General features: G+C 53.0%; 4 protein-coding genes across 5 annotated transcripts in view; all 4 read right to left on the bottom strand.

The window, feature by feature from the left end:
• The window catches only part of HOGA1 (4-hydroxy-2-oxoglutarate aldolase 1), a 28024-nt gene extending 16901 nt beyond the window's left edge, over positions 1–11123 (bottom strand). The window contains exons 1-3 of one of the 2 annotated variants that reach the window (XM_058543680.1): positions 10913–11123; positions 494–622; positions 172–299 (exon numbers count right to left, since the gene is read on the bottom strand). In XM_058543680.1, the coding sequence (XP_058399663.1) occupies positions 172–299; positions 494–622; positions 10913–11123 (468 nt within the window). The remainder of the gene's footprint in view (positions 1–171; positions 300–493; positions 623–10912) is intronic. The other variant, XM_058543681.1, reaches the window with a different exon arrangement.
• Positions 6602–7306, bottom strand: C6H10orf62 (chromosome 6 C10orf62 homolog). The gene has a single exon (XM_058543682.1). The coding sequence runs from the start codon at positions 7304–7306 to the stop codon at positions 6602–6604; it is 705 nt and encodes a 234-aa protein (XP_058399665.1).
• Positions 11124–11930: 807 nt separating the features above from the next.
• ANKRD2 (ankyrin repeat domain 2) lies at positions 11931–21713 on the bottom strand. Its single transcript, XM_058543679.1, is given in 10 exon segments — positions 11931–12216; positions 13010–13108; positions 13215–13313; positions 14647–14745; positions 15120–15218; positions 16746–16853; positions 16954–17112; positions 18192–18296; positions 21444–21533; positions 21535–21713. Coding segments are annotated over 10 exon segments (1086 nt in total). The 5' UTR covers positions 21613–21713; the 3' UTR covers positions 11931–12066.
• Positions 21714–23178: 1465 nt separating this feature from the next.
• Positions 23179–25046, bottom strand: part of UBTD1 (ubiquitin domain containing 1) — a 51780-nt gene continuing 49912 nt past the window's right edge. The window contains exon 3 of the mRNA XM_058543676.1: positions 23179–24292. Within this exon, the coding sequence (XP_058399659.1) occupies positions 23907–24292 (386 nt within the window). The 3' untranslated portion in view covers positions 23179–23906. The remainder of the gene's footprint in view (positions 24293–25046) is intronic.

The following is a 25046-nucleotide window of genomic DNA, read 5'->3' as shown; positions in this document are numbered from 1 at the left end:
ACACAGCTAGTGCATAGTGGCATCTCTCCCCTTTCCCATTGTTGCCGTGGGAAATAGGCCCACCACTCTGCTCCCAGCTCGTCTTGTCTCCCCTCCCCAGGCAGGGTCTCTACCTCGTCCAGCCTCCTCTGGGTTCCAGGCCTCAAACCCATGCCCACCCCTCACACTCACCTTGGTGTAGTGGTGAATGAGGGCAGCGCTGCTCATGCGGCCACGATAGTAGCAAGGGGTCACCACCATGGCGGCGTCAGCCCCGACCTGGGCCATGCTCAAGGTCATCTCCACCGTGGCCTGAGTGGCTGTGAGAGGAAAGAGGGAGTCTTCCCTACAGGCCATAGGGGGCGAAAGCACGAGGAAGAAGGGCTGGGCTAGGACCCTGGAGCAAGCAAGGGTGCAGAAGAGACAGGACAAGCAGACTGGACCCAGCCCCAGTGCCAAAGAGCCTGGCCCCCACACCCAGCCACGCCCGGGGCCCAGGGCATTGTGGCCTCACACTCGCAGCCAGAGCCGGCTAACAGGAGCTTGTCCTTGGACGTGGCCTGGCGCACACGGCTCACCACCTCCAGGCGCTCGCTGCTGGTCAGGAGGGGGAACTCGCCGTTGGAGCCCTGGACCACGAAGCCTGCAAGAGAAGCCCCATCACAGCCAGCTGACACCTTCCATCCTCTTCTGAACAACCGAGATGTTGGTGTTAAGCTCACCCACCTTCCTACCTCCCCAACACCATAGTTTGTCACACGTTTCCTTCCCATCTTTGTCCTGAGGCAGGCAGAATGTCTCACCCAGCTGTAATGGCAGCATTCACACTATTTTTCTGTGTTTTAACAAAATGTTTTAGCCATAGCAAAAAAGAAGAGATAATAATATCATCCACATGGGTGTACCCAGCACACACGACAACCTTCCTCACCCTCCTCTTCCATTTATCTGGCCTGTCCCAGGGGTTTATTGTTCCCATTCATGTCTTTATACCTTTAAAACATACACATGGGCCCATAAACATGATATGATATGGTTTTTGCCATTTACAACTTTATAGAAACAGAATCAAACTTATATAACCTGCTCTTGGCCGTTTTTGCTCAACATTGCGTTTTAAGCTTTGTCCATTGCAGGACGTGTAGCTCTGATTCATTCATTTTCATTGCTGTGTAATATTCTATTGTGAGGCTAGACCACAATTTACTTTTGATTCTCCCTTTGAGGACATTTAGGATATTTCCTTATTTTTGCTATTACAAACAATGCTGAAGCAAACCTAAGAGTTCTCGAGAGTTTAGATACACAGGTGTGTAATTACTGAGTCACGTGTATGAGCATCTTCACAGGCCAAGCTTCTCTCCAATTAGCCAGTTCTATTCCATCAGCACATAGAAGAGTCTGTTAGTCCATCCACGCCAACGCTGGGTATTTTCACAACTAATTTTTGCCAATTTTCTTGGTGAAAAGTGACACCTGATTATTTTATTTTGCGTCTTCCAGCTTTATCAATCATTCAAGGGGTTTCTAAGATTACCAATTAAAGGTGTCAACCCTTTTATCTCCACAAGAGACCAGCAGAATTGATGCTCTTCAGCTGAATCTGAAGGGAATGTGACTAAACCATTTTCCTCTCAGCTTTTTTCGTTTAACTTTCTCTTTCCTCTTCTTTTCTTTCTCCTCTCTACTCCATTCCACTCCACAAAACTTTTTCTTAAATAGTTGACAAATACAGCGTACAATACAAGAAGACTGTTAATAAATACAACACTGGGAAAAAGGAAAGAAAAGAAAGCCGGGGACAGTACTGGTATACAAAATTCTTGCCATGCAGTTGTGAGAGATGGGCCGTAAATTTTATTTGGAGCTTCCCAACAGGCAAAGCTGAAAGGGAAGCATGGTCAGCTGACAGATATGTAGAACTCAAGATAAAAGCGAAGCAGCTGCCCTGGAGAAACAGAGTTGCTCGGCTCTGGGACCAAGAGCAATTGTTCCGTGAGTCATCCTTAAGGGGACACAGTGTGATGTCGAGTCAACTTTATACCACAAACCTTTTTCCATGCTGTTCACTACACATTAGATTCCATTGAGTAGATTGCCAGAATAGCTCACGGGATACTTTGCATTTTTCCCGCAGTTTTTTTGCCTTGGTAACATCGCAGGGAACATATTGAGGCAAATAACTTTTGGTTTCTGTTGGATTGCCTCCTCAGGATCAATTCCTCAGTGTCAGGCTGGAAGTCGATGGTGGGAGCCTCCTTCTGTCCTGCTGCATTAGGCCCCAGTGTTTTCCCAGTGGGTCATCCCATTCGCAGAGCTGCCAACCCCAGAGAAGGTCTAGGCCACGCCTAGACCAGCAGCCTCTAAGGATCTAGAGAAAAGTTTTGCTCCTTCCTTCCCCACCCTGCCTGCCACCCCCACCAAAGGCGGCCGGGGCGGGTTCTTGCTTCACATACTTCTCCAGTCACAGTCACTCACTCCCAAGTCACCCTTCATTCTGGTGGTCAGTTCCAGAAGCCTCTGGGCCCCATGGTGGACCTGGCCTAAACAGCAGGACAGCTGGGTCTTGCATTCCAGGAGGAGAAGCAGGCCCCTGTGCTCAAGACTCCTAGTGGCACAGCCCTCTCCCTTGTCTCATTTAAGGGAGCATCTGACCCAGGCCTGACGCCCAAGAAGGAAGAAATGCCAGGTTGGGGAAGAGGGAGTGGGACGGAGTCGGGGAAGCACTGGACTCAAGTCACCTCTGGCTATTGAGCAAGTCACATCACGTTTCTGAGTCTCCATTTCCTTTTCTATGTGATGACAATAAAATTATTTCAACCTTACCTTATAGGGCTGTCTTAAAGGCTCAAACCAGAAAATGTATGAGAAAGTACTTTGAAATCTGTGAACTGATATGGCCAAGGGCCCCCTCTTTCTTCTTGGCTAAATTCCAGTTTCAGCCCCAATGTGCCTCCCGGTGTAGAGAGGGGCTAGAGGAGAGGAAGAGGCCGGGGTCCCGGTGGGTCGGGAGTGAGGGGAGTGAGTGATGGAGAAGCATGAGCAGTGCAGTAGAGTGGTCAGATGTGTAGGCTCTGAAGTCAGGGGACCCGGACTTAACTCTCATGTGGCCCCTCACTAGCTATGAGATCTTGGGCAAGTGGCTTACCCAAACCGCAGCTTCCTCAACTGAAAATGGGGATAATGTTAGTACCCTCCTTAAAGAATTGTTGTGAAGCTTAAATGAGATACTGTTTGTAAAGTGCTTAGAATAGAGCCCAGCACTCAATAAGTGTTAGCTGTAACTGCTATGATGTTAGGAGAAAGTGCTCAGGCCTTAAATCAGGAGGGCGACAGCTTTCAATCTGAGGAGCAGGAGGCCTGTGGGAGGAGAGGCTGCATTCTGGGACTTATCAGGCCCCCCTAAGCTGTAAGAAGAAAGAGGCTCATTTCAGAAGCTTCTCTCTCTTGCCCATGGTTACTCTGGCTGCTCCGGGGAGCCAGAGTGGCCTGGGAAGGAGAGTGGGTGTTTGGGGCTGGCGATGGACAAGCAACATGTGACTAACTGTGACCAAAAGGTGTCACAGTCTCTCTTACATAAAGAGTGTCCCCAGTCACTGTTATGCCCCTTGGCCCGTCATCTCTGCCACCTCCTCTGAGAAGTCTTCCTGGAATCCCTCCACTGGACATCTCTCCTCTGAACTTCCATTACCTGTTCCTTGTCCTTCCCTGCTGCCTACTCAAAAATGCACAGAAATCCTCAGAACCCTTCAATCTCCCCCACCCCTGCCTGTGGGACTCGGCAAAATTTCTCAAACTGGCCTCTGCTGTAAAACAAGGAAATTGGACTGGAGGGTCTCCTAAGTCCTCCTTGGCTGTAGCCTTCAGAGTCACCTTTCTGGCTTTTCCTCCTACCTTTTCCCCAGCTCTAAATGTTCCCCTTCAGCCAAAATGACTGTCGAGGTCCCCCAGACCACTGCCACCTTCCTGCCTGTATACCTCTGCTTGTGCTATTCCCCTCTGCCTGGAACACCTTCCTAGTTGCAGCCCCTCAAATGCTACAAGGGCAACAGGGCCTTTCCTCAAGTCTCCACCCCCTTGCACCTTGTTCTCCTCGCATAGCACTTTGTCTTACCTTGCCTAGGCTCATCAAGGTCAGGGATGGTGTCCTCCGTGACACCTTAGTACGCTGCCTGTTGAGGTGTCTGTTGGCAATTTGTTGTGTAAAAGAAAAATCGTCCTAATCTGGTCTGGGGCAGAACTTCCTTGCGTGATGTAATTCATAACCTCCCAGTGGGAAGAAATGAGCATTCCTGATAAAATGCTTTGGCAATTTCCTGATGAGCTTTAATGGAATGAAGCCTCGATCTGGGAAACCAACCACCCTCCCAGCTGACTCTCAGACAAGAGTCTAGTAGTGTTAACTGCTCTTCTTTGTATCTAGTTGAACAATGATTTGACCATTCTCTTTTTTATAAAAATATCCTTACCAAGAGTATATACTTGAGTTGGCTGCTTAGAAACCATTTTCCCTGAAGCACAGCTGTAATAAAACTTTTACATGCACTCATAACTAAATTGAAGACTTTTTTGATTTTTAATTCTGAACTATTTTTAAATTTATAGAAAAGTTGCAAAAATAGTACAGGGGATTTCCATACGTCCCTCCTCCTGCCCCCACCAATGATAATTGCATATCTAACTACTGTACAATTATCAGAACTAGAGAATTAACATTGGTACAATAGTAACTACAGATCTTATTTGAATTTTGCCAGCTTGAAACTTTTTTAAAGATTCCAAAGTCATAATTAGCTAACCTGAAATTTCATGTAATAAGATTTTAATAAGGGATTTAAGGTCTTCCAGATAAATACATGCATTTTATGCTTTTTAATAATCACTTTCAGAAGCCCAACCTCACCACGCTTGCTTTTTGTCTAATTTAGCAGCCTCCAACATTTTCCAGTGTGATTCACCCCATTTTTTTCTGAAATTAAGATTTTTATTATGAGCTATTTTAAATAGACGTATATAAAGATCAGCGCTTATATAAAGTCACTTATTAGTAATGTCAAAATATTCTAATACTCCCACCTGTGCTCCATAAAATCAATTGACAACATTTAGGGTGTTTATACCTTTATCCATCCTTGGCAATGATTCTGAGCACCTTTCCCTTGGAGTTTGAGGCCCACAGGTTGGGAACCTTGGTAAATCCATAATAGATGCAAATGGTTAGAAATCTCTCTGTAAAAGAGTCACTGGGGGCTAGACAGTGCCGTGTAGCCTACTTCTTCCAAGTTCCACGGGGGAGACAGCTGTCTCCCTTTTACTGCCTAACTGGGGATCACCCCTTGCCCCAGAAATGGTTTCTTGGGACCCAGCAAGAGGAGACAGGGAGAGTCTTAGGCTTGCAGGAGGCACAAAGTGTCAGGACATGTGGGAAGAGGACAGGGATAAGCATGAGAGAGGTAGACCCATCTGGGGACGGTGGGCATTGGACGGGGGTGTGGCACAGGGCAGGCATTAAGCTATGGGCTGTGGAGTAAGGCAGAGCTGGGCTCCAACTCCAGCAACGTCATTTACTGTCTATGTCATCTCAGGTGAATTGCTTCTCTGAGCCTCAGGCGCCTCATCTGTGAAATGGAGATAACGTACCACCTTCCTCGTGGGGCTGTGCCAGAACACCTAACACAGAGTGTGGCATATACTAAAAACTCAAAAAAAGAAACTCAAAAAGAGGGAGCTGCTGGTGGTCCTAGTAATACTACTAATTAGCGGTGCTAGCAGCAGCCCCAGCCCCAGCTCCGGCAATAGTAATGTAAACATGAAGACAGAGGATAAGGCACAAGAGCTCTGAAGGTAGGTGGTGGGAGGCACGAACACGGATCCCAGCGGCCCCCAGAAGCGGGTGGGGAAGGGAGAGAGAACTGCAGTGTGAGATGCCACATGACTAGAGAAGCAGTGGACGGGGCAAGGATGGGACCAAGAGGACGGGAGGCCTATATCCCACCTCGCTTACTGGCTTCTGAAAGCTTGTCTCCCCCATCCCCCAAACACCTGGCTGCTTCCTCCTTCCCTGGCAACAGCAGGTTGGTGGGTGTTGAGCCCCCTGGAGATATCCCATCCCCCAAACCTGACACCCGGGCTAGCTGTTTTATGGAGTCTCAAATCAGCCCAGCAAAAAGGCCCCAGGCCAAGGACCACATGAAGAGGACTGTGGGAGAAGAAACCTTCTTCCCCATCCCGCCCAGACCTGAGGCTGGTCAAAGAGCCCCCAGACTCAGAGGGAGGGGATACAAGGCTTTATTGGCTCAGTTCCAGGCATTTGGCATCAGTGTGGGGCTCTCAGCTGCTCCTGGGATCTGCCTCGTCTGTCTTCTCTCAGTGGGTCTTCCAGGGCCCGTGAGTCTGTCTCAGCTGCTTCGCTTCCTCCCAGCTCTTCCTCCATCAGGAGCCATCCTCTGTGACAGACCCCACTCATGGAGTCAAAGAGGCCCAGGACCCCTGTGGGGGCCCAAGGAAGAAGGGATTTGGGTGGCAGCATCTCCCCCGGGGCCACATAGTTGCCCATAGGAGAGAAAACAGGCCTGTGATTGTATGCCAGCCCTGCTGGGGGAAGGGGTATCTCCATCCATGGTTAGGTGGCTTCAAAGGGGTGGTAGGTCTGGTGGCTGCGGTTGGGCAGGCTGTGACTCTGGTGGCTTGGATGACTCTGGTGGCCATGTTGACCATGGCCATGGAAGGTGTGTGTGTGGTTCGCACCAGCTACAGAGGTTTCCCGCTGGGTGAGGAAATTCCCTTTCAGCTTCATCTCCACCTCCTCGAGGGCCTTCAGCTCCTCCTGGTTGATGTCCTTGGACTCCAGGTGGCCTGAGTTCTGGTAAGCCATGGCACGCTGCAACATGGAGTTAGCCAGTTGCTGCCCCTTGGTGTCAATCTCCTTGGTACAGGCAGCCACGGCAGCCCACGTGGCCTCATCCGTGGATGAGGATTTTCCAGATTCCTTGTGGGTCTCTTTGATCACTGAGGACCCAGACATCCTGTGCTTGCTGGTGAAGGACTCCCGGTGAAGAGCTGTGCCCCCATCTTGACTCGTGGTGAAAGTCTCCACGCAAATCGTGGTGCTGGCCTCTCCACTGCCACTCTTAGGCCGGGGGGTCGTGGCACTGCTGCTGGCAGCAGCAGAGTTGCTGCAGGTGGCTAGCTTCTCTTCAGAAAGGCGGCTAAAGTGAGATTTGATCCAGTCCTCATTCTTTGCTTTATGGCCTTCTGGTGGCTCGTGCTCATCTGGTGCCGACTCAGAGACTGTCTTCCTTTTCCTCTTTCTCTGAATCCACAGCATGAGGCCTCCACCTCCGAGTAAGAGGGCAGCGCCCAGCACCACCCTGCATGATGGTTGCTGGATGAGCTCCAAGAAGGTCTCCAGGACCCCACGCAGGCAGAGCTAAGAGCACACTGGGAGTGAGGGAGCCCAGATGGTATGGAGCATGCTTGAAAGGGCAGGCTCCCCGAGGGTGTCTGGCAGGCAGGCTCCCTGCTGCGCCCTCCCTAGGATGCCCCTCCCACCTCAGCAATGAACTCCATTGTGAGGAAGGTGATTGGGGGGTGGGGTGGGGAGAGGCCACAGCAACCCTCATGTCCACCCCAGCAGGCATTGCCTGAGGCCTAGGACTTGTCTCCCATAGTAATAGCTGTCCCCAAGGTCAGTGGAAGGACAGCTTCCCCAACTTTGTGTCCCTTCTGCCTTCCACTTGTGATCTATTCTGCAACTCAGTCCTTCTTATCTTCCAGTCTTCGGTTTCTCTCCCTCCCCATCTGGTGACCCCAGGGGGCAGAGGCTGCTAGGTCAGGCTGGCCATGGCTGAAGGACCCCCTTGGCTAGGCTGGCATCCATTCCTGGCCACCTGAAGCTGGTGTCTTCCTCCATCTGGGACCCACCCCTGCTGCCAGCTCAGCGCATTCCATCCCCACTTGCAGCCCACTTATGGAGCAGGTTCTAGAAGGAAAAGGGGCCCAGGAAGGACTCATTCTAGAATAACATTATGTCACAATTAGGGGGAGACAAGCAGTGGGCTGAGAAGGCAGAGTGAGTAGGACAGGAGACTTCACCATGTCCCAGATGCTTGGGGCCATTCCAGAATGGGGCTGCTGCCTTTTGCTTAGTGATGTACTTGCAAACCCAGAATTTGGCCCCCTACCCTGGGAAATGGGCACAGTTCAGGTTGTGAGCAGGCGGCCAGCTGGCCAGGCTCTCCATGGGCACTGACAACTCAGAGTCTGGCCCACAATCCCAAGTTATACCCAGGGCCTCTCGGGGTGGAAGGAGGCCTGGGCCACTCTATTTTTTCTCTCAGAGGCATCTGAAACACATTAAAAAAAAAAAAAGAAATGCCAAAATAGGGTTGCAAAAATTGTGATATTATAAAATATTTTATTTAACAAAGTAGTGGATTTAACATACCCCAAAATTATATCTTATGACAAGAAACCGTGGTCGACTCTACATACTAAGGGAATAAGAGACAAACTTCAAGTTTTATGGAGAACATCATCTCCCCAGTCCTGCTGGAGTAGCCTTGTGGTCATCCACTAACCTCATTTGAAAATAACAATTCAAAGTTCACCTTTGAGGTTGTTTGTGGGTGTGAGTTCAGGGCCGAATGGCCCTTCTGCAACAGCCTCACCCTCCAGTCTCTAGTTATCACTTTTATTTAAAAAGAATACTCTTTATTCAAATAATATTACAAACTAACACCCGCTAAAAAAAATTTAAGAATAAAAAGAGCTGCATACTTTCAGGCAATGCCTTCCAGAAGAATCTCTAACTGTTCACTGATTCATCAAGGGCAGGTCCTTGCCTCCTCTTTGGAGAACATTTAACTTGTTCCAAGAGGCCCCTGTGATGTGATATGTGAAGGCTGACTCCCTCTGTCCCTGAGTGTGGGCTGCAAAGGCTACGCCGGGGCCAGGATGGGGCAAGAGAAACATGGATTTTAGAGCTAAAGTTGCTCACTGCTCCCTTCCCAGGCATTCTGGCTGCGTCCTGGGAGCCGTGACAGGACCCCATGGCTCTACGTTCTCTGTGCCCAGTCCTCAGGTTAGAGCTCCTTGGGAGGGCTATGTTGAATACTGTGGCTCAGTTCGCATTCTAAAATGAGGAATCCAGATTAGAGAGGGTCAGTGATTTATCCAAGGTCGCCATAACAGGCAGAACCAGGATTCTTACCCAAGTCTTCTAATGCGAGATGCTGGGCTCTTTCTACATGGCCACTGCCCCCCAAGTGTGTAAGAGAGACATGAGGTGAGTGCAGGCGCCTGTGTGGGTTGCATGGGAGATGGACTAGCAGCTGCCAAGTCCACCACACCCTGTGTACCCCGGCACCACCAGGCCCTCTGCAGGAATCAGGGCGGGGGGAAGAAGGGTCCAAAGAGAGCCCGAGGGTCTCTGTGGATTCTCTGGATGGCAGGCAGATACCAGATGCAAAGTCCACCCTCCCCACCCCCTGCACTATTGTGTCCTTGAACCTGGAAGGTGAAGCAGAGCTTTCTCTCCTCTTAGAGATTCAGTGAGCTTCTCACTTTGCTTCAAGAGAACCAGGTCTCAGCCCATACCTTCTGGCCTCAATGAGCTGAGCCCCAGCAGAAATTTCCTTAGGGTTTGTGTCATTGCTCCATGTGGGTGTCCCTAGGGCATTCCTTGTCCCCGAGGGAAGGGTCACATCACCTCAGCCCTGAGATATGAATGGGGTCTCAGTCAGGCCAGTGGTCACTGTCCCAAAGCAGCTTTGCCCACAATGCCAATTGTACAGTCATTCTAATAATTGTTGTCTTTGGCTCAATACCTTCTAATGTATATCACTTTTTACAATTTACAGCATGCTTTCACTTGCATTGTCTCAGATTTTTCTCCCAACCATCCTGTGAGATGGGCATTATTACTCCCATGTGTCAGATGGGGAGACTGAGGTTTAGAGAGATCATCTCACAGTAAGTCAGTGGCAGAGCTGCGATTTGACTCTAGTGCCCATGTTCTTAACTGCTCCACTGCACTGCCCCACTCAGAATCGCTCCGTTCCCAAAGCTGGTGCCGACCAGGCTTTGTTGAAATCATCTGGTTCAGCAACTCAGCAGTCAGTGCAGTGGAGCGAAACAGAGCATGGCCGTGCGGTCAGACCCGGTTCAAATCCCAGCTCAGCCATTTATGAGCTGAGTGACCTTGGGAAAGTGACCGTGTCACTCTGAGCCCCAGCTTCCCATCTGTGAAACGGGACTATTGAGAGTACTGCCTTGGGGAATCACTGTGGGTGATGGATGAGGGTGGGCAGGGCAGGATGGGAGGAATTTACCACTTCTTCTGCCTTCATTTATTGTGCCTGTGGCTGTGTTGTACGTTGAGAGTCACAAATATGATCTGGTTCCTGACCTCAGAGAGGAGAGGCCCACGTGTAAAGGGGGAAATGAGTTGGAGGGTCCACAATAGAAATTAATTCTGCCAAGGGGAATTTGCCCAGAGGAGAGAGTGCAAATACAGCTTTAAGGGAGATGAAACCACTGGCTGGGCTGCTGCCTGACACCCCCCGGCTGCCCTCACATCTGCACACTGCCTGGTTGCCAAGGGCTTTCACACCTGTTATCTAATCAGATCCCCATAATAATGCTCAGCTAAGAAGGGACTGCAGCAGTTAACAGCTGTGGAAACTGAGGCAGGAGAGAGTCAGCCCAAGATCACAGGCCAGCAGGTAGCTTCCCGCCTGTCTCCTGACTCCAGACCAGTGCCCCCTGTTCCTCTGCCATAATAAAATGACGCCTGGGGTACCCAACTGTCCCTGAGCACAGGGTCAACTTCCCTGTCGACACAGAGCCTGCGTACCCTCCTCTGGTCTCTGGCTGAGGAAGCTGGGGTCCTTCACGTCTCCCCCGACTCCCACAGTGGACACGCCCCACTTACCTCGGAAGGGGAAGGTGCTCAGTTTGTGCAGATTCTCCTCCAGTTTCTCATAATCCACCTCTGCGGTGGCAGTGAAGGGGGTGGTCACAGGGGGGTAGATGCCTGCGATGTCCACCTTCCTCCCCTCCCCTGAGGCCCAGGCCCCCTTGTTCCTGCACAGGCCCCTGCTCAGCCCCTGCCTCACAGAGGACCAGACTCGGGGGCCCAGCATCTCCACAGGAGGCATGAGGCCCAGCTGGTCTCTGCCCCGGAGGGAGGCTGAGTTTGGACTCCTTCCTACCCTTGTTAATGATCAATGTGTCTAGTTAAATATTTGCTGCCCCCTGACTTGTTGGCGCTGGGGCAGGCCTGGGCTGTGTGGCCCCAGGGTCAGAGGCTAGGCCTACAGGCCCCGGGGGGGGGCCCTCCTTCCCTCTGGGGGGTAGCTGAAGAAATGCCACAACCCAGTGTTCCTCTGGCCAGAGAAAGTGCTGGTTCCTGGGGTCTGGACAAAAAAAGGCACCTCCAATGAGGCCTGAGCCCTCCTCCCACAATTCCCAGCCCTAGAGCCAGGAACTTGCCAGCTTCCGCTTGGCAGTTCCGCAGTTGCCAGAGCCGATTGGCTGAGCTCGCCTTGCCCTGTGGGAGGTGCAGCAGGGCTGGATAAGAGGCTGCCTGTGATCACAGTCCCTTGGCTGCCCCACTTCACTGCCAGGCTCCTCCTGCCAAGGCTGCCGTGTGACAAGCCTGTGCTGCCCACACATAGCCCCACAGGACAGCAGTCACCAGGAGGGGGGCCCAGGACAAGTGCATCGCAAAGCTGATTCATGCTGGGACTTGTGAGGAGGTGTGGCAGGGAAGAAGCAAGGAGACAGACCTCGAGACCTCGGGAGGAATAGCCACAGGGCTGGCTCAGGGGGGCCAAAGCGCTCCAATGCCCGTCTTCCCTGAGCCCATCCTTGCTCCCAGTCTTCCTTCATTCCTAAATATTTCAGACACAAACAGAAACAAACACCACACATAGCAAAAATGACTTTTTTATTGCGGTAGCTTGTGGGTTCTCCCGGGTTGTGCACAGAGGAATGGCTGGGTCATCAGCTCTGGGGGCCATTCTTATGACCCTCCAGCTGCACGCAGGGGCCAGGCGGGGTGCCCAGCTGGGCTGGGGCAGGTGTTTACTGGGCTGGCACAGGCTGGGGGGTCTCTCGCCCACTCTCAGCAGGCCCCTCCAGCCCGTTCTGTTCTGACGCTGGCTCGGGGTGCTGCAGAGCATGCCGAGTGTCAGCTTGCCACAGCTGCACCAGGTCCGTGGGGGTCTTTCCTGCCTGGAGGAACCAAGAGGAGATCTGGTTTCTGTGCAGAAGTCTGTACCAGGAGGTGCCCTCATCTATGCCAGTTGTTCCCAACCAAGAGCAACTGGTGATGTCTGGAGGCATTTTTGGTTATAACAATTGAGAGGGAAGGGGTACTACTGGCATCTTGAGTAGAGGCCAGGGATGCTGCTTAAACATCCTACAATGCACAGGACAGTCCCCCCATAACAAAGAATTATCCAGCCCAAAATGTCAATAATGCCGCGGTTGAGAAGCCCTCATCTACACCCTAAATCTTCCTGACTTTCATATTATCCCTGTAGCCTTTCCTGAGTCAGGGGGACCCCCATTCTCCTACCCTTTGTGATTGCTCTGGACCCCAAAGAAGAGCTTGGACTAGGGGACACAGGATCCTGAGAACTCAGGGACCACCAGGAACCAACACAGTCTGCTAGGAATGGTCATGCCCACCAAGTGCTGAGCTTCCTTCCAGCTCTGTCCCTCCACGATTTTGGCCTCCCTGAACCTGGACAGTAGGGCCCCCTGTGGTCCATTTGGGGGCCTTGGAGAAGCCCTCTTACTGCCCCTCCTGGCTGCTTCTCTGCACTTGCACTCTGGCCATAGAGAAGCACGGAGAGAGTTGGGAAGCCGGGTGGGCCCCAAATCCCCAGGGGCCCAGAGAGATCCTCCACTGTGAGTGTTCCAGACGAATCCTGCTCAGTTCTGTATTTCCTCCGAGCGCCCAGCACAAGGCCTGGGCAAGCAGCGCACACTGATTACTGAGTCAGGGAAGGAATGAACTCACCAGGTTCTTGGTCATCATATCGGCCCCATGCAGGAGCAGCAGTTTGATGATTTTGTAGCGGTTCAGCCTCACGGCGTCGTGCAGGGCGCTGTCCCCTTCCTAGACCCAGTGTGACACTCAGCATGGCCCACACGGGCATGGGGGAGCCCTCAGGCTGCTTGTACCCCTACAGTGGGGCTGGGCAAGAGGGAACCCGGACACTCACTCTGTCTTTGGCATTGATGTCCAGGCCCAGGGACAGAAAGTGCTCCACGATCTCCACGTGCCCCGTCCGGACTGCCACATGCAGGGGGGTGCTCAGCAGCTGGGTGGGGAGTAGCAGGAACTGCTGGCTGAAGGGGCCTGGACTGTGGTGCCTCTGGGAGAGGGGCTGTCTGAGCTCTAGCCTAACCCCTCCCCCAGTCCTAGTGCCAAGGCCTGAGCCCTGGAGGGGCAGGGATGCTACAGTTCCCCACCATCCTATCCAATGGCCTAACTCTGAAGCATTACGTGCCACCTCCTCCGGGATGCCTTCTGTGATTCCCCTCTCACCCAGCTTCGAGCAACTGCTCACTCTTCTGTCCTTCTTTTAATTTTAACAGATGCCATTTATTGAGAGAAGACTATCCGATGGGCATGGCAAAAGCTCACAAAACATTAGTCTTATGTTGAAAAAATAAGTAATTTACATACATTTCCTCATCTAATCTATACTGTAAGACATTTTACAGATGAGCAACAGAGGCTCAGAGGCTGTCACTTGTTCACGGTTACATACAAAGGAATGAATGAATAAAAATTGTGGATGAATAAATAAATGAACGAATGAATAAATGAATGGATGGATAGATGGAGGGACAGATAAACAGATAGATAGAAGGATGATGGGGCCGGCCCCGTGGCTTAGTGGTTAAGTGCGCGCACTCCGCTGCTGGCGGCCCAGGTTCGGATCCCGGGTGCGCACATACGCACTGCTTCTCTGGCCATGCTGAGGCCGCGTCCCACATACAGCAACTAGAAGGATGTGCAGCTATGACATACAACTATCTACTGGGGCTTTGGGGGAAAAAATTTAAAAAAATAAATAAATAAAATTAAAAAAAAGAAAAATAGGGCCGGCCCCGTGGCTTAGCGGTTAAGTGCGTGCGCTCCGCTGCTGGCGGCCCGGGGTTCGGATCCCGGGTGCGCACCTACGCACTGCTTCTCCGGCCATGCTGAGGCTGCGTCCCACATACAGCAACTAGAAGGATGTGCAGCTATGACATACAACTGTCTACTGGGGCTTTGGGGGAGAAAATAAATAAATAAAAAATTTTAAAAAAAAGTACTATGTATTAAAAAAAAAGGAAAAAAAAAAAAAAAGAAGGATGATGAAGGATTGCATGGATGAACAAATCCTGCATCTTTGGGGCAATCCCAAAGCCCCCAAGATAGTGGATCTCTTCTCCTCCCCTCTCCTCTGCTCTTCCTGCTCCCATCTCCAAATCGTGGTCTCCAAGGGCCTGCAGTTGATGGCAGGGATCCACTCCTAGGCTCTACAGCCACTCCAGAAGCCAGACTGGCTCACTATCTTCCTGCCTTCCTGGGCTTTTCTGCCCTCTGTCTCCCACCCCCTTGCCCCACAGCCACCCCAATATCTGTGAGCATTATTGCCTCACCTTATCCCTCACATTGGTGTCTGCCCCTCGGCTTTGCAGAAGTTTCACCACCTCCAAGTGGCCCCCACGGCAGGCCCAGTGCATGGCTGTGCAATCCAGCTAGAGGAGAAGGATGGGGCCTAATCGCAGAGCTTCAGGGAAGAAAGTGCCCTGGGGGAAAGGATTCCAGCCAAGAGGGCAGGGAGATATCCAGGGGAAGGGTCAGGGAAGGGACAGGGGTACTCCAGTGGCTGGGCAATGGATCAAGCAGAGCAGAAGAACCCTTGGGGCCCATCTAGGCCAAGCCAGATTTACAGAAGAGGCTCCAGGAGGAGAGGAGGCCTGCCCAAGGTCATACAACCCACTAAAGGTGGGGCCTGGCCCCCGAGGCAGCCTGTTTGTGTCCCACGTTGGCACAGGTTTGCAGGGAGAGGGAGTCTACTGGTGCTGGACCCACCTCCCACCTCCCACCCAATACCTGCCCTCTTGCTCACCCGATCTTGGAAGTCCACAGTGGCCCCACTCTCCAGAAGCTTCTCCAGGATCTCCATGTGGCCCTCCAGGGAAGCTCGGTGCAGTGCTGTGCGACGGAACTGTCCGCAGAGAGACTGTCAGGGCCTGACCTGTGGTCCCAGGCCTGAGCTCATCTCCCAGCCAAGCTGAGACCCAGGCCTTACCCCAGCTCGATTCTAACTCCTGTGATGGGTCCCCATATCTTCCATGTCTGCTAGCTCCTTCATGCTCTACCCAGCCCAGCCTTGGAGCTCTCCTCCGCCCTGGAGACTCCAACCTTCTCGCTGCCCCCCAAACACATCAAGCCAGGCCTTTGCACAGGCTGTTCTCTGTGCCAGAATGCCCACTTTGCCCTCACTCCCTGTGAGTGCTTGATGAATTCTTGCAACTCCATCAAGATGCAGCTCAAGTGCCATCATCTTCTTGAAAGCTCTAGGCCAGAGCTATCCCAAGGGCATAGGCAACACTCCACTGTGAGAGAGTGTTCAAGGGCGGGCCGAGTCTCACTTGACTCTATTTCCCCTGAGTGCCTAGGATGGGCAGGTGCACTGGATTACTGATTACTGATTCAAAGAAGGAATGAACTTCATCCCTTCCCAATGCAATCAGCTTTCTGCTTTGGTCTCTTGACACACTCAGGCCAGGGCATATCTTTCCATATTCTAATGAGCTGGCTCTGCACCAGTCTCCCAGCTACTCTCAACCCTTGTCTTTTTCTTTTTTGTACCCCCAGCACCTAGCACAGTACTCAGAGGTAGGAGATGCTTAGATGGACCAACAGGATTAAGACTCTGGAGTCTAAAGAATGGAAAGGACATGCAGTCAAAGCCTACAATAACGCAGGCTGAAGGGGGTGACCATTAATTTGCTTAATCCCAGTGTGAGAGAGCGCCCTATGAAGTGTGAAAGAGGTAGTTTCAGGGAAAACAAAAAGAAGTTCGATGAGTGATGGGAATCATTTTGAAAACAGTGGTGATGGTCACACAACACTGCAAATGTAATTAATGCCTCTGAATTGTACACTTAAAATGGTTAAAAAAGCATATTTCATGTTATATATATTTTACCACAATAAAATAAAAATAATTTTAAACAGGAAGTATGACATGATGCAACGTGACGCAAAAATCATATCCTAGCATGTGCTTTATAGTTTTTTCATTCATTCAATAAGTACTTATCGAGGTGCTAATATTCCATTTGATCCCCGTAACATGTGCTAAAGGAAGTAGGCCATTTCACAGAGGAAGAAACTGAGGCACGGAGAAGTGATGGGCCTAGCCGCAGGTCACAAAGCAAAGGAGTGGCAGAGATGGGACTCCAGCCCAAATCTCCTGGTCTTGGGCTCTTTTTATTTGATTCCACTCCTCTTTCTTCTCTAAAAAACCCCCTGACATTTGTTACTCTGGAAGTGGTTCAAGTTGAAAAGGGTCTAAGGATTTAGATAAATTCCTGTGTGGGGAAGGGGGCATCCCAAATCTTCCCAGCGCCTTCCTCCCAAAGGACACCGGATGCCAGTTCTCAAACAGGCCCACAAGTGGGCGGGGTGGGCGTGGCAACTCTGAAAGGGAGGCAGGCACAGGCGCAGGGGCGGGTGGGAATATCACCTGATCGCAGGTGTCAGGGGAACCCCCATCGGCCAGGAACTTCTCAATGACCTTCATTTTCCCCTCCACCGCCGCTTTCAGGAATGTCTCGCCGTCCACAGGACCGGTCTGGAGGGCGTGAATGCAGCCATGGAGGGCCGCCCCGCAGCGATCCCAGGCCCTCCCGGTCTCCCCCTACCCACACAGGTGTCGTCCTCGGGACCCTTACTATCTCCTCGGGCTCTGGAGGCGGCTCCTGGGGGGCGGCCAGGGCTTCTCGCTTCTTCTGCTTCCGTTTTTTCCGCAGCTTGATGAGGTTCTGGATCCCGCCCACGTCGATGATCTCCCGCCGCAGGTCTAAGGATGTCTTCCGCACACGCTCTTGGCCCTGCGTGGGAACGGCCCATCAACCCCCGTGCTGGGACACAGAGTTTGGGGGCTTAGCTGCGCTCCTCACCCCGAGCTAAGCTTGAGAGGGAGGATAGGGAGACCGTCTCAAGAGAGAAAGAATCCAGGTCTAGCTCTCCTGCCCAGGACAAGGAAAAGCAGATGAGACCAGGACACGGATGTCTCAGATCGGGGGCCAAGGGAGGCTTGAGGCGGCTGCCTCAAAACTGCCCAGCTTCAAGGCCCCACATAGGGTGGGGAGTTGATGAAGGAATCTCAGAGGCAATTCTTAACCCAGGCCGTCACAACAGGATCCGGATCGGCTCTCCATGCCATTCCATTTGTGTGTGTATGATCATGAAAGTAATACATAATTAACGTTAAAAATAAAAAATAAGTGGCCGGCCCGTGGCGTAGTGATTAAGTGCGCGCCCTCCGCTGCGGCAGCCCGGGTTCGTAGGTTCGGATCCCGGGAACACACTGACGCACTCCTTGTCAAGCCATGCTGTGGCGGCGTCCCCTATAAAGTGGAGGAAGATGGGGACGGATGTTAGCCCAGGGCCAGTCTTCCTCGGGAAAAAGAGGAGGACTGGCATCGGATGTAAGCTCAGGGCTGATCTTCCTCACAGAAAACAAAAATTAAAAAATTTTAAAAAAAGTAATACAGAAGCATAAAAAGTATGAAGAGAAAGCCTTCTCTCTCAGAGGTAACTTCTGTCATGGTCTGCTTGATGCCCTTTCAGACATGCGTCCTATGGGATCATCTTCCACATGGAGGTCTGGAAACTGGCTTTCTCTTATCAGCATGGAGATCTCAGCACACACAGGCTCCCTCAGCCCCTTAACCCCTGCATCATGTCCTGCTGTATGGCTGCCTTATCACTGGGGCTTCCAAAATGAGTCCCCTGGGATCTTGTACTCGTGCAGGTTCCGATTCAGCAGGTGTAGGGTGGGGCCAGATGCTGCTGACATGCTCCCAGGGGGTGCCGAGCTGCTGGTTCGTGGACCACAATAGGAAGAGGAAGGCCATGACTGCCCGGACTGTCCTGAGCACAGATACTGCGTTCTGCTGGCGCTTACCTTAACCTTTTGTAAGGCCGGACTCTGAGCTCCGTGGTTCTTCTCATCCTCCAGCACCAGCATGTCCAGGGGCAGCTTCTTTCCATGGGTGGTTCCTCGGAGTTTCTGGTGAGCCAAGGAGAGGTCGTGCTCCAGGGCTTGCCTGCAGTGCCTGGGGAGGCAGGCAGCCTCTCCCCCAACCACTCCAAGGACACCCCCAAGGATCTCCTGCTGTGTGACCTCAGAGCCCTTCACCTGCCCCACTCCTGGGTGGTCCTGGAGGGCCCCAGGCCAGAGCAGGGCTGTCCACCGCAGCCTCAGCCCCAACCCCAGCTCAGTCACCTGTCCGCTGACTGCTCTGGGTTCCCAGCAAAACAAGATTAAGGACTACTGGAATGAGTTTTCATGGACTTAAATATACTCACGTGTTCAAGCACCGACATTATTACTATTTTTTGGCGTTAAAAATTCACTTTGATGAAATAATTGTGATAAGAGATGGTAGTTATTTTTAAATGGGCTTACTTGGCAATACAAAAATTTGGCAACTTTATGTCAGATACCAACGTTTTTCCCTCAGATTTTACTGATCCATGAAATCCTAGAGCTTGGAAACTGTTGCTCTCAGAAAACCTAAGGGATGGGAGCCACAACCCCCCAGCTTTCAGGCTGAAGTAAACTCTAAGTATTAACCTCACTCTCGTTGTAATAATAGGGGTGCAACTCCTTCCACGGCCCTCTCCGTTTGTAGCTCCGACTCGCGTGGGCACTCCTCCTGTCTCCTTCTCTCTTCTGAAGGAGAACACTGCTTGTGGAGTGCTGGCGCCCCTGTCTCTGAAGTCCCCGTGCACCGGGGACAGTGAGGTTGGAGGGTGCTGAGTAAGATGGCAGCTGGGGAGGAAAGGCCACCCTTACAGAGCTCTCAGCTGCCTTTCGCATTTCGCACCGGGCTCCAGTGTTATACTCTTCAAGGGTCGTTTTGAGGGCTGATTTCCCGGGTCTTTACTTCAAATGTCCTGTTGTCCACTGGCTTCTCTCTTCCATGTTGGGCTTACGTGGTTTGAGGTCTCCCCAGTGCTGGCCTTGCCTGAAACACTGCATCTTCTTCCAGGGACAAGGGACAACCTAGGGCTGCAGCTACTGCCACATGTGGCACCCTGGCTGGGCTCCTCATGGAGCATCCAGAGGGTGGGCTTGGGTCTTAATCATCCTGGTATCCCCGTGACAGGGCCTAGCACATAGTAGGTGCTCAGCAAATGTTTGGAGAATAAAATGAGTTAATGGATGATGGCAGGAGGGCTTAGCATCTCTGCCCACCACTAAGTCCTCAGTGATGACCTGACCCAGTAAGCTCCCCAAAACAAAGCCCCAGCCCCTGGGCTGGTCTTGGGGCCCTCCTTCTTCTCCCACCCCAGGAAGGGGGTGCAGGCTGGACAGCGGCTCTCCTCTGAGAACCCTGCTGGGCTGGGGCCTGGTGGAAACAACTAGGGACTCTAATGCCCACCCACGCCTTACCCAGACTCTGTAGCCCCTCACTTCAGATTGTCTTTGTGGGCTGCATACAGTAGGTGTTCAATAAGCGTTTACTGAATTGGATGCTAGTTGGTGAAACACAACAAAACAAAACTCCCACCTTACTTCAGAGATGATCGTACAGATTCAATGCGAGGATGCCCGCCCAGTGCTCAGTACAGAGTCCTGCATGCGGGAGACCCTCGGTGGGAAGGCTGGCTCTGTGGGCATAGCTTTGCTGCTCTATTTGTTGGATGAATGAGTGGATGAGGACTGCTCTGTGTCCCCTTGCCGAAGGTCTCTGTGTCCAGTGGCTGCACTCCAGAGATGGCACAGCAGCATGACTCATCTGCCTGGCACTGCGCAGCACATGTGCATATGCCCTCCTGTGGATTCCTGGAGATCCAGGGAGGCCCAGCCAGGGCTCAGCGGGCTCAGGCCAAGCTCTTCCCCCACAAACTGCACTCCCTTCCCTGGTCCTCATCTCCTCTTCCCCTGGAGTCCTGATCCTTCCATCTTCCTCACCCCCATTCAGTCCCTCTGCCTTTTTTGAATGGAGTCTATCTCTAAACCGATTTATCTCCTCCCTTCCATTCCTGTCAGGGCCAGTCTTTCCCCCTCCAACAAGTCCTTCTCAGGGCTGTCAGAATTGCCTTCCTAAAATAGGTCAGATGGCACCATTTTCCCTCACTCAACAACACTTAGTGGCTCCCCACTGCCCATGGAATAAATATCGCTCACATGGCCCTCTCTAGTTCATGCCCTACCTCCCTTCCTAGCCTTAGCCTCTACCACCAGACTCTCTCATAACAGTCACGCTTCACTCACCCTGTTGTCAGTGCCTGTCATTTCCTTAGCCTGGAATACCCTCCTCACTCCTGATTTTCACTCACCTTCCTTGAGGGTCCAGCTCAAATGCCATACTGTTCAGGGAGAAGTCCTCGAGGGCCCACAGTGGGAATGACTCCCCCACCCTCTGTGCTCCTTCACTTCTGATTTAACACCCCTATTTCACCATTTCTTCACTCTGCCTTGTTTCTTAGTTGACTGTGCACCCGACAAATGGTGGCTAAAATGAGCGAGGGGTTGCTACCAGGAGGCCCGGTACTGATCCTCTCATTCCTCAGAGCACCGGGCGCTTGGCATAGCAGACTCTAGGTCAAGTATTAGTTTAAATAAAATGAAGAGTAGGACAAGTCCATACCCTCCACACACACACACCCCCCATTTCTTTATCTCAGAGAAAATGCACTTGCCTAGAGCCCCATGCTCCCAAGGCCTCCCCAAGCGTGGCTGGCAGTCCTGGGAAAGTCCATGTCTCCTTTTCCAGCGTCCCTCCCTCGCTCTGCTCCCAGTCTCTAGTCTTCTTCAGGGGCCAAACACTGGAGTATCTCCTGTCCCAGCCTCCCACTCAGCAGCTAGGGGACCTCAGGGCTCCACATTCCCGCATTCCCAGGCAGTGCCCCAGCTGTCCTGGTCTGTGCAGCCTGGCCCATCTCCTTGAAGCCCAGGTGGGTGGGTAGGGTCTCGGGGAGTCTAGCTTGGCTCGCCCACTTCACAGTCTCTCAGTTCTTGGGACTGAAGCCTTAGTCTCCCACTGTCAGCAAACCCCTCTGCCAGGAACACCTGGGGCAGGAATGGAACCAGTTGGAACACCTGTCCCCTCCCCACCCCAAGTGTGGCAGCCAGGCTCCCCTTTCCCTTAACAGCAGAGCTGGATCTCCCTCTAACCCCCTTGGGTCCCCACACCCCTGCCCATACCTCATTCTCCTCCTCCTCCGCCAGCCGCTGCTCGATAAGCTCCGTGGCCCTCTGCACCGCCTCGGAGTCGGCCATGGTGCCGTCTGTAACCCGCCTCTGCAGGCCACAGGGCCTTGGGGGCTTTATAGGCCAGGGCGCCCCACCCCGCCCCACCAGGCGCCTTTGCCATGAGCTCACTGGCCCATTTCTCCACCTGCCTTCCCCACCTGTCACCTTCACCCCGGGCAGCCCCAAAGGGCAGGGGGAGGCAGGGACAGTTGCCTCTGCAACCCCTGGCCTATTGCAGCCGGAGGACACAGCACCGCGAGAGCAGGGGCTGCAGGAAGGAGCCTGCCCAGCTGCTGTCATGAGTGCTTGGGCCCAGCTGGGCCTTAGCCAGGGCAGCTGGACTACACAAAGGACCCGCTGGCTGCCCCTATCCCTGATGGCAGTGCCACCTGCTGGACACCTGGAAACTGTGTCCAGCAAGTGCCAGTGAGGGGGCCTGAAAGCCAAATGTGGGGACCCAAGATGGGCCTGAGTCCCCAGGCAGTCCCGTGAACAGGCCCTGCTGGCTTTGGAAAGGGGCAGATCTGCCTTGTCCGGGCTGGAGTGCCAGGGCAGTGGGTGGGGGTCAGGGCAGCTGCCTCCCTCTTTGCCCACAGCTCACACAGGCCTTTGCCTCTTTGGGGTCCCACAGCGCCCCCTAGTGAAGCATTACTGCATTTGGCTGCATGTCCATTAGTCCCTGACAAACCTCACCCCATCAGGGTAAGTCCTCAGGGAGCCTCTGCTGGACTTACGGGGTCTTGCTTCAAGAGGGGTCTCAGGAAGCCACTGGAAGGGCCAGAGCGCAGTGCCAAGCCCAGCTGACGAGGACACCGGCTACAACTGATCATCCTTCCCTTGCCGGTTTCCCTGTTAGGCCACCCTGACAGGGGTCTGGCCATGCTCACTCAGAAAGAAAAACACTCCCAACTGGAGAAAAAGCAGCACTGTACTTGCTCAGTTCCACACCTGGAACCGTGGGAGCGAGCCCTGGGTCACCATGACCCAGGTTCCACCTGCCAGTGAACCATAGATGCCACAGCTCTGCGGTTTTGTAATGCTCACGCGGCCTGTCCTGAGCTCCTGAGCTAAACAACCCTATCTGAGATCCCCCTCTCTGCTTATACGCACACTTTACCCGCAGGAAGTGCAGGAACCGGCTCCCGTTTCTCTCCAGTTCCCTTGCTGGTAAGCCAACACATGCTCATCATCTAAATTGGTCAGAGATTTTGCTTTAATATCACCAAAGGTGCAGTGTCCAGGATTTCTGCACACACCGCCATCCTGCGGGCTGGCTCACGGGGCTGGAGCTGGAAGCCCACACCCTCCTGCTGCAGGAGCAGACCAGCAGGTCACGAACACCGCCTTCCTGAGACGTAGCCTTTGTTTTCAAAGCACTTTCACGTCTGTGATCCCATTTAATCTTCTGAGCAACTGAGGGAGGAGGCAGGACAGGTGGCATCATCTCCACTTTAAAGATAAGCAAACTGGGTTCAGAGGTTAAGTGGCTGTTCCTGAGGACCCGTGAAAACCCAGGGCCTAGAATGCAAGCAGTTCAAGGCTCGCTCCACCGTCCTCTCTGCTGCGCCCAGAGCAGCTGGGGAAGCCTTGCACCCACCTGCTCCCACACAAGAACTGGCTCCAGGGGGCTCCACAGAGCCACAGGAGAACCCCAAGGCAAAGCCTTGGAAGGAAGCAAGAGAGAAGGAAGGAGCAAAAGGCTTTATTGATAAATATGCAGATACGTCTGTACACAGGGACCTGCTGTGGGGCCTCCACCAGGCTGCAGATCCCCCACCACTTGGGTGACAGCCAGGAGATGGCCCTGTGCAGATCCCTGCCACAACAGCCCAGCCATCCGGCCACCCGCCTCATCTCTGCCAATTGTGCTGGGGGCAGGGAGAGGCAGAGGCCGGCCTCAGGTTTCCCGCCCCTGGGGCTCATGGGCCGTCTGGTCCTCTCCCCTCCGGGGGACAGGCACTGTGCCCAGGGCAGAGTCAGGGGGTGGGGGCAGGGGAAGGAGACAGCAGCTGCTTCAGACCCTGAGCAGAAAACTGGAGTGAGCACAGCCGGCAGCACCAGATGAGAGATCTGGGCTCCAGGGGCCTCTAGGCTGGCCCTCGTGGCTCGAACCTGCCACAGGAGAGAGGCAGGCTGGAGGGCCCCAGTTTGCCTTTTCTCTGACAAGGTTGGCAAGGCCTGTGCGTGGCAGCACACTGCCTCCTGTGTGCTGGGCACAGGTGGCCCACAGTGCCCCTGGGAGGCAGGGTCCCTTCACGGCTTGCCCAGCAGCCATACAGCAGGGAGGTGCTCCTGAAGAAAAAAACAGCATTCGAAGGCAGCAGCAGGGTTGGGGGGCCTAGTGCTCCAGCCGGGAGGCCTCTCAGCCCCACAGAGGCCCTCCTTGGCCTCTCTGCCCAGGGGTCCGTGGGTTCATCAGTCCTGGGGTGGTGGGGGCTGGTTGATGATGACCTGGATGACAAAATCTTTCTGGATCTTAGTTTCCTGGAGCCGCGTGCGGTCTGTGAGCAGCTTCCCGGAGAAGAACCATCGCTGCCAGGATGGCTCAATGCCCTCCTGGGTATGCAGCTGCCTCTTGAGCTGCCCGACTGTGTCGGGCAGGCTGGCACTGAGCCTCACGTCCTTGCCCGTAGAGAGGCGCACCTTCAGCGGGAACTCGCGGCGCACGCTGGGTGTGGGCTCGGGGGGCTCCAGGCTCTCCTCCTCAGTGTGCTCCAGCAGCAGGTTCACGGGTGGCGACAAGCAGTAGATGGGCAGCTGGTAGCGATTGCCCAGCTCATCATAGCATTCACAGAGGGTGCCTGTGGGAAAGGCAGAGCAGGCAGAGTCTGCTGGGGGACCCACTGTTATAGACTAAATTGTGTCCCCCTCCAAAATTTGTATGTTGAAGCCCTAACCCCCAAGGTCACTGTATTTGGAGACAGGGGCCTATATGGGAGTAATTAAGGTTAAATGAGGTCATAGGAATGAGGCCCTAATCTAACAGGATTAGTGTCCTTATAAGAGACACCAGAGAGCTGTCTCTCTCCACCATGTGAGGACATAGTGAGCAGGTGGCCGTCCATGAGCCAAGAGAGTTGTCATCAAAAACCAAATCAGCCAAACCAAATTTGATCTTGGGCTTCTCAGCCTCCAGAACTGTGAGAAATAAATCTCTGTTGTTTAATAAACCGCCCAATCTGTGATATTTTGTTATGGTAGCCCGAGCAGACTAATATACCTGTCACGGCCACCCCACAGTCCCCAAAGCCACCCAACAGTCAGATCTCCCTGGGACAGCTGGCAGGAGCTCAAGGTAGAGTCAGGAAGACCTGGGCTGGCATTCTGGCTCCACCAGGTACCGGCTCCTTCAACCCTGGCAAATTACTTAACTTTCCATTTGTTCATTTAACAGCTCTTTCCTGAGTATATGTGTTGGGTGCTGGGGTTAGAAGGATGAATGAAATAGCAGAGGCCCTGCTCTTCATGGCTTATACCCTAGATGGCCTCAGTTTCCTTACACGTACAATGTATTGCATGGAGAAACATATTTACTGTGCCTTGAGCACCTACTAA

The sequence above is a fragment of the Diceros bicornis genome, chromosome 6 (genome assembly GCF_020826845.1).
Source record: "Diceros bicornis minor isolate mBicDic1 chromosome 6, mDicBic1.mat.cur, whole genome shotgun sequence".
Classification (NCBI taxonomy): domain Eukaryota; kingdom Metazoa; phylum Chordata; class Mammalia; order Perissodactyla; family Rhinocerotidae; genus Diceros; species Diceros bicornis.
The sequence above is the reverse complement of the archived record's forward strand: the minus strand, read 5'-3'. Positions and strand labels throughout refer to the sequence as shown.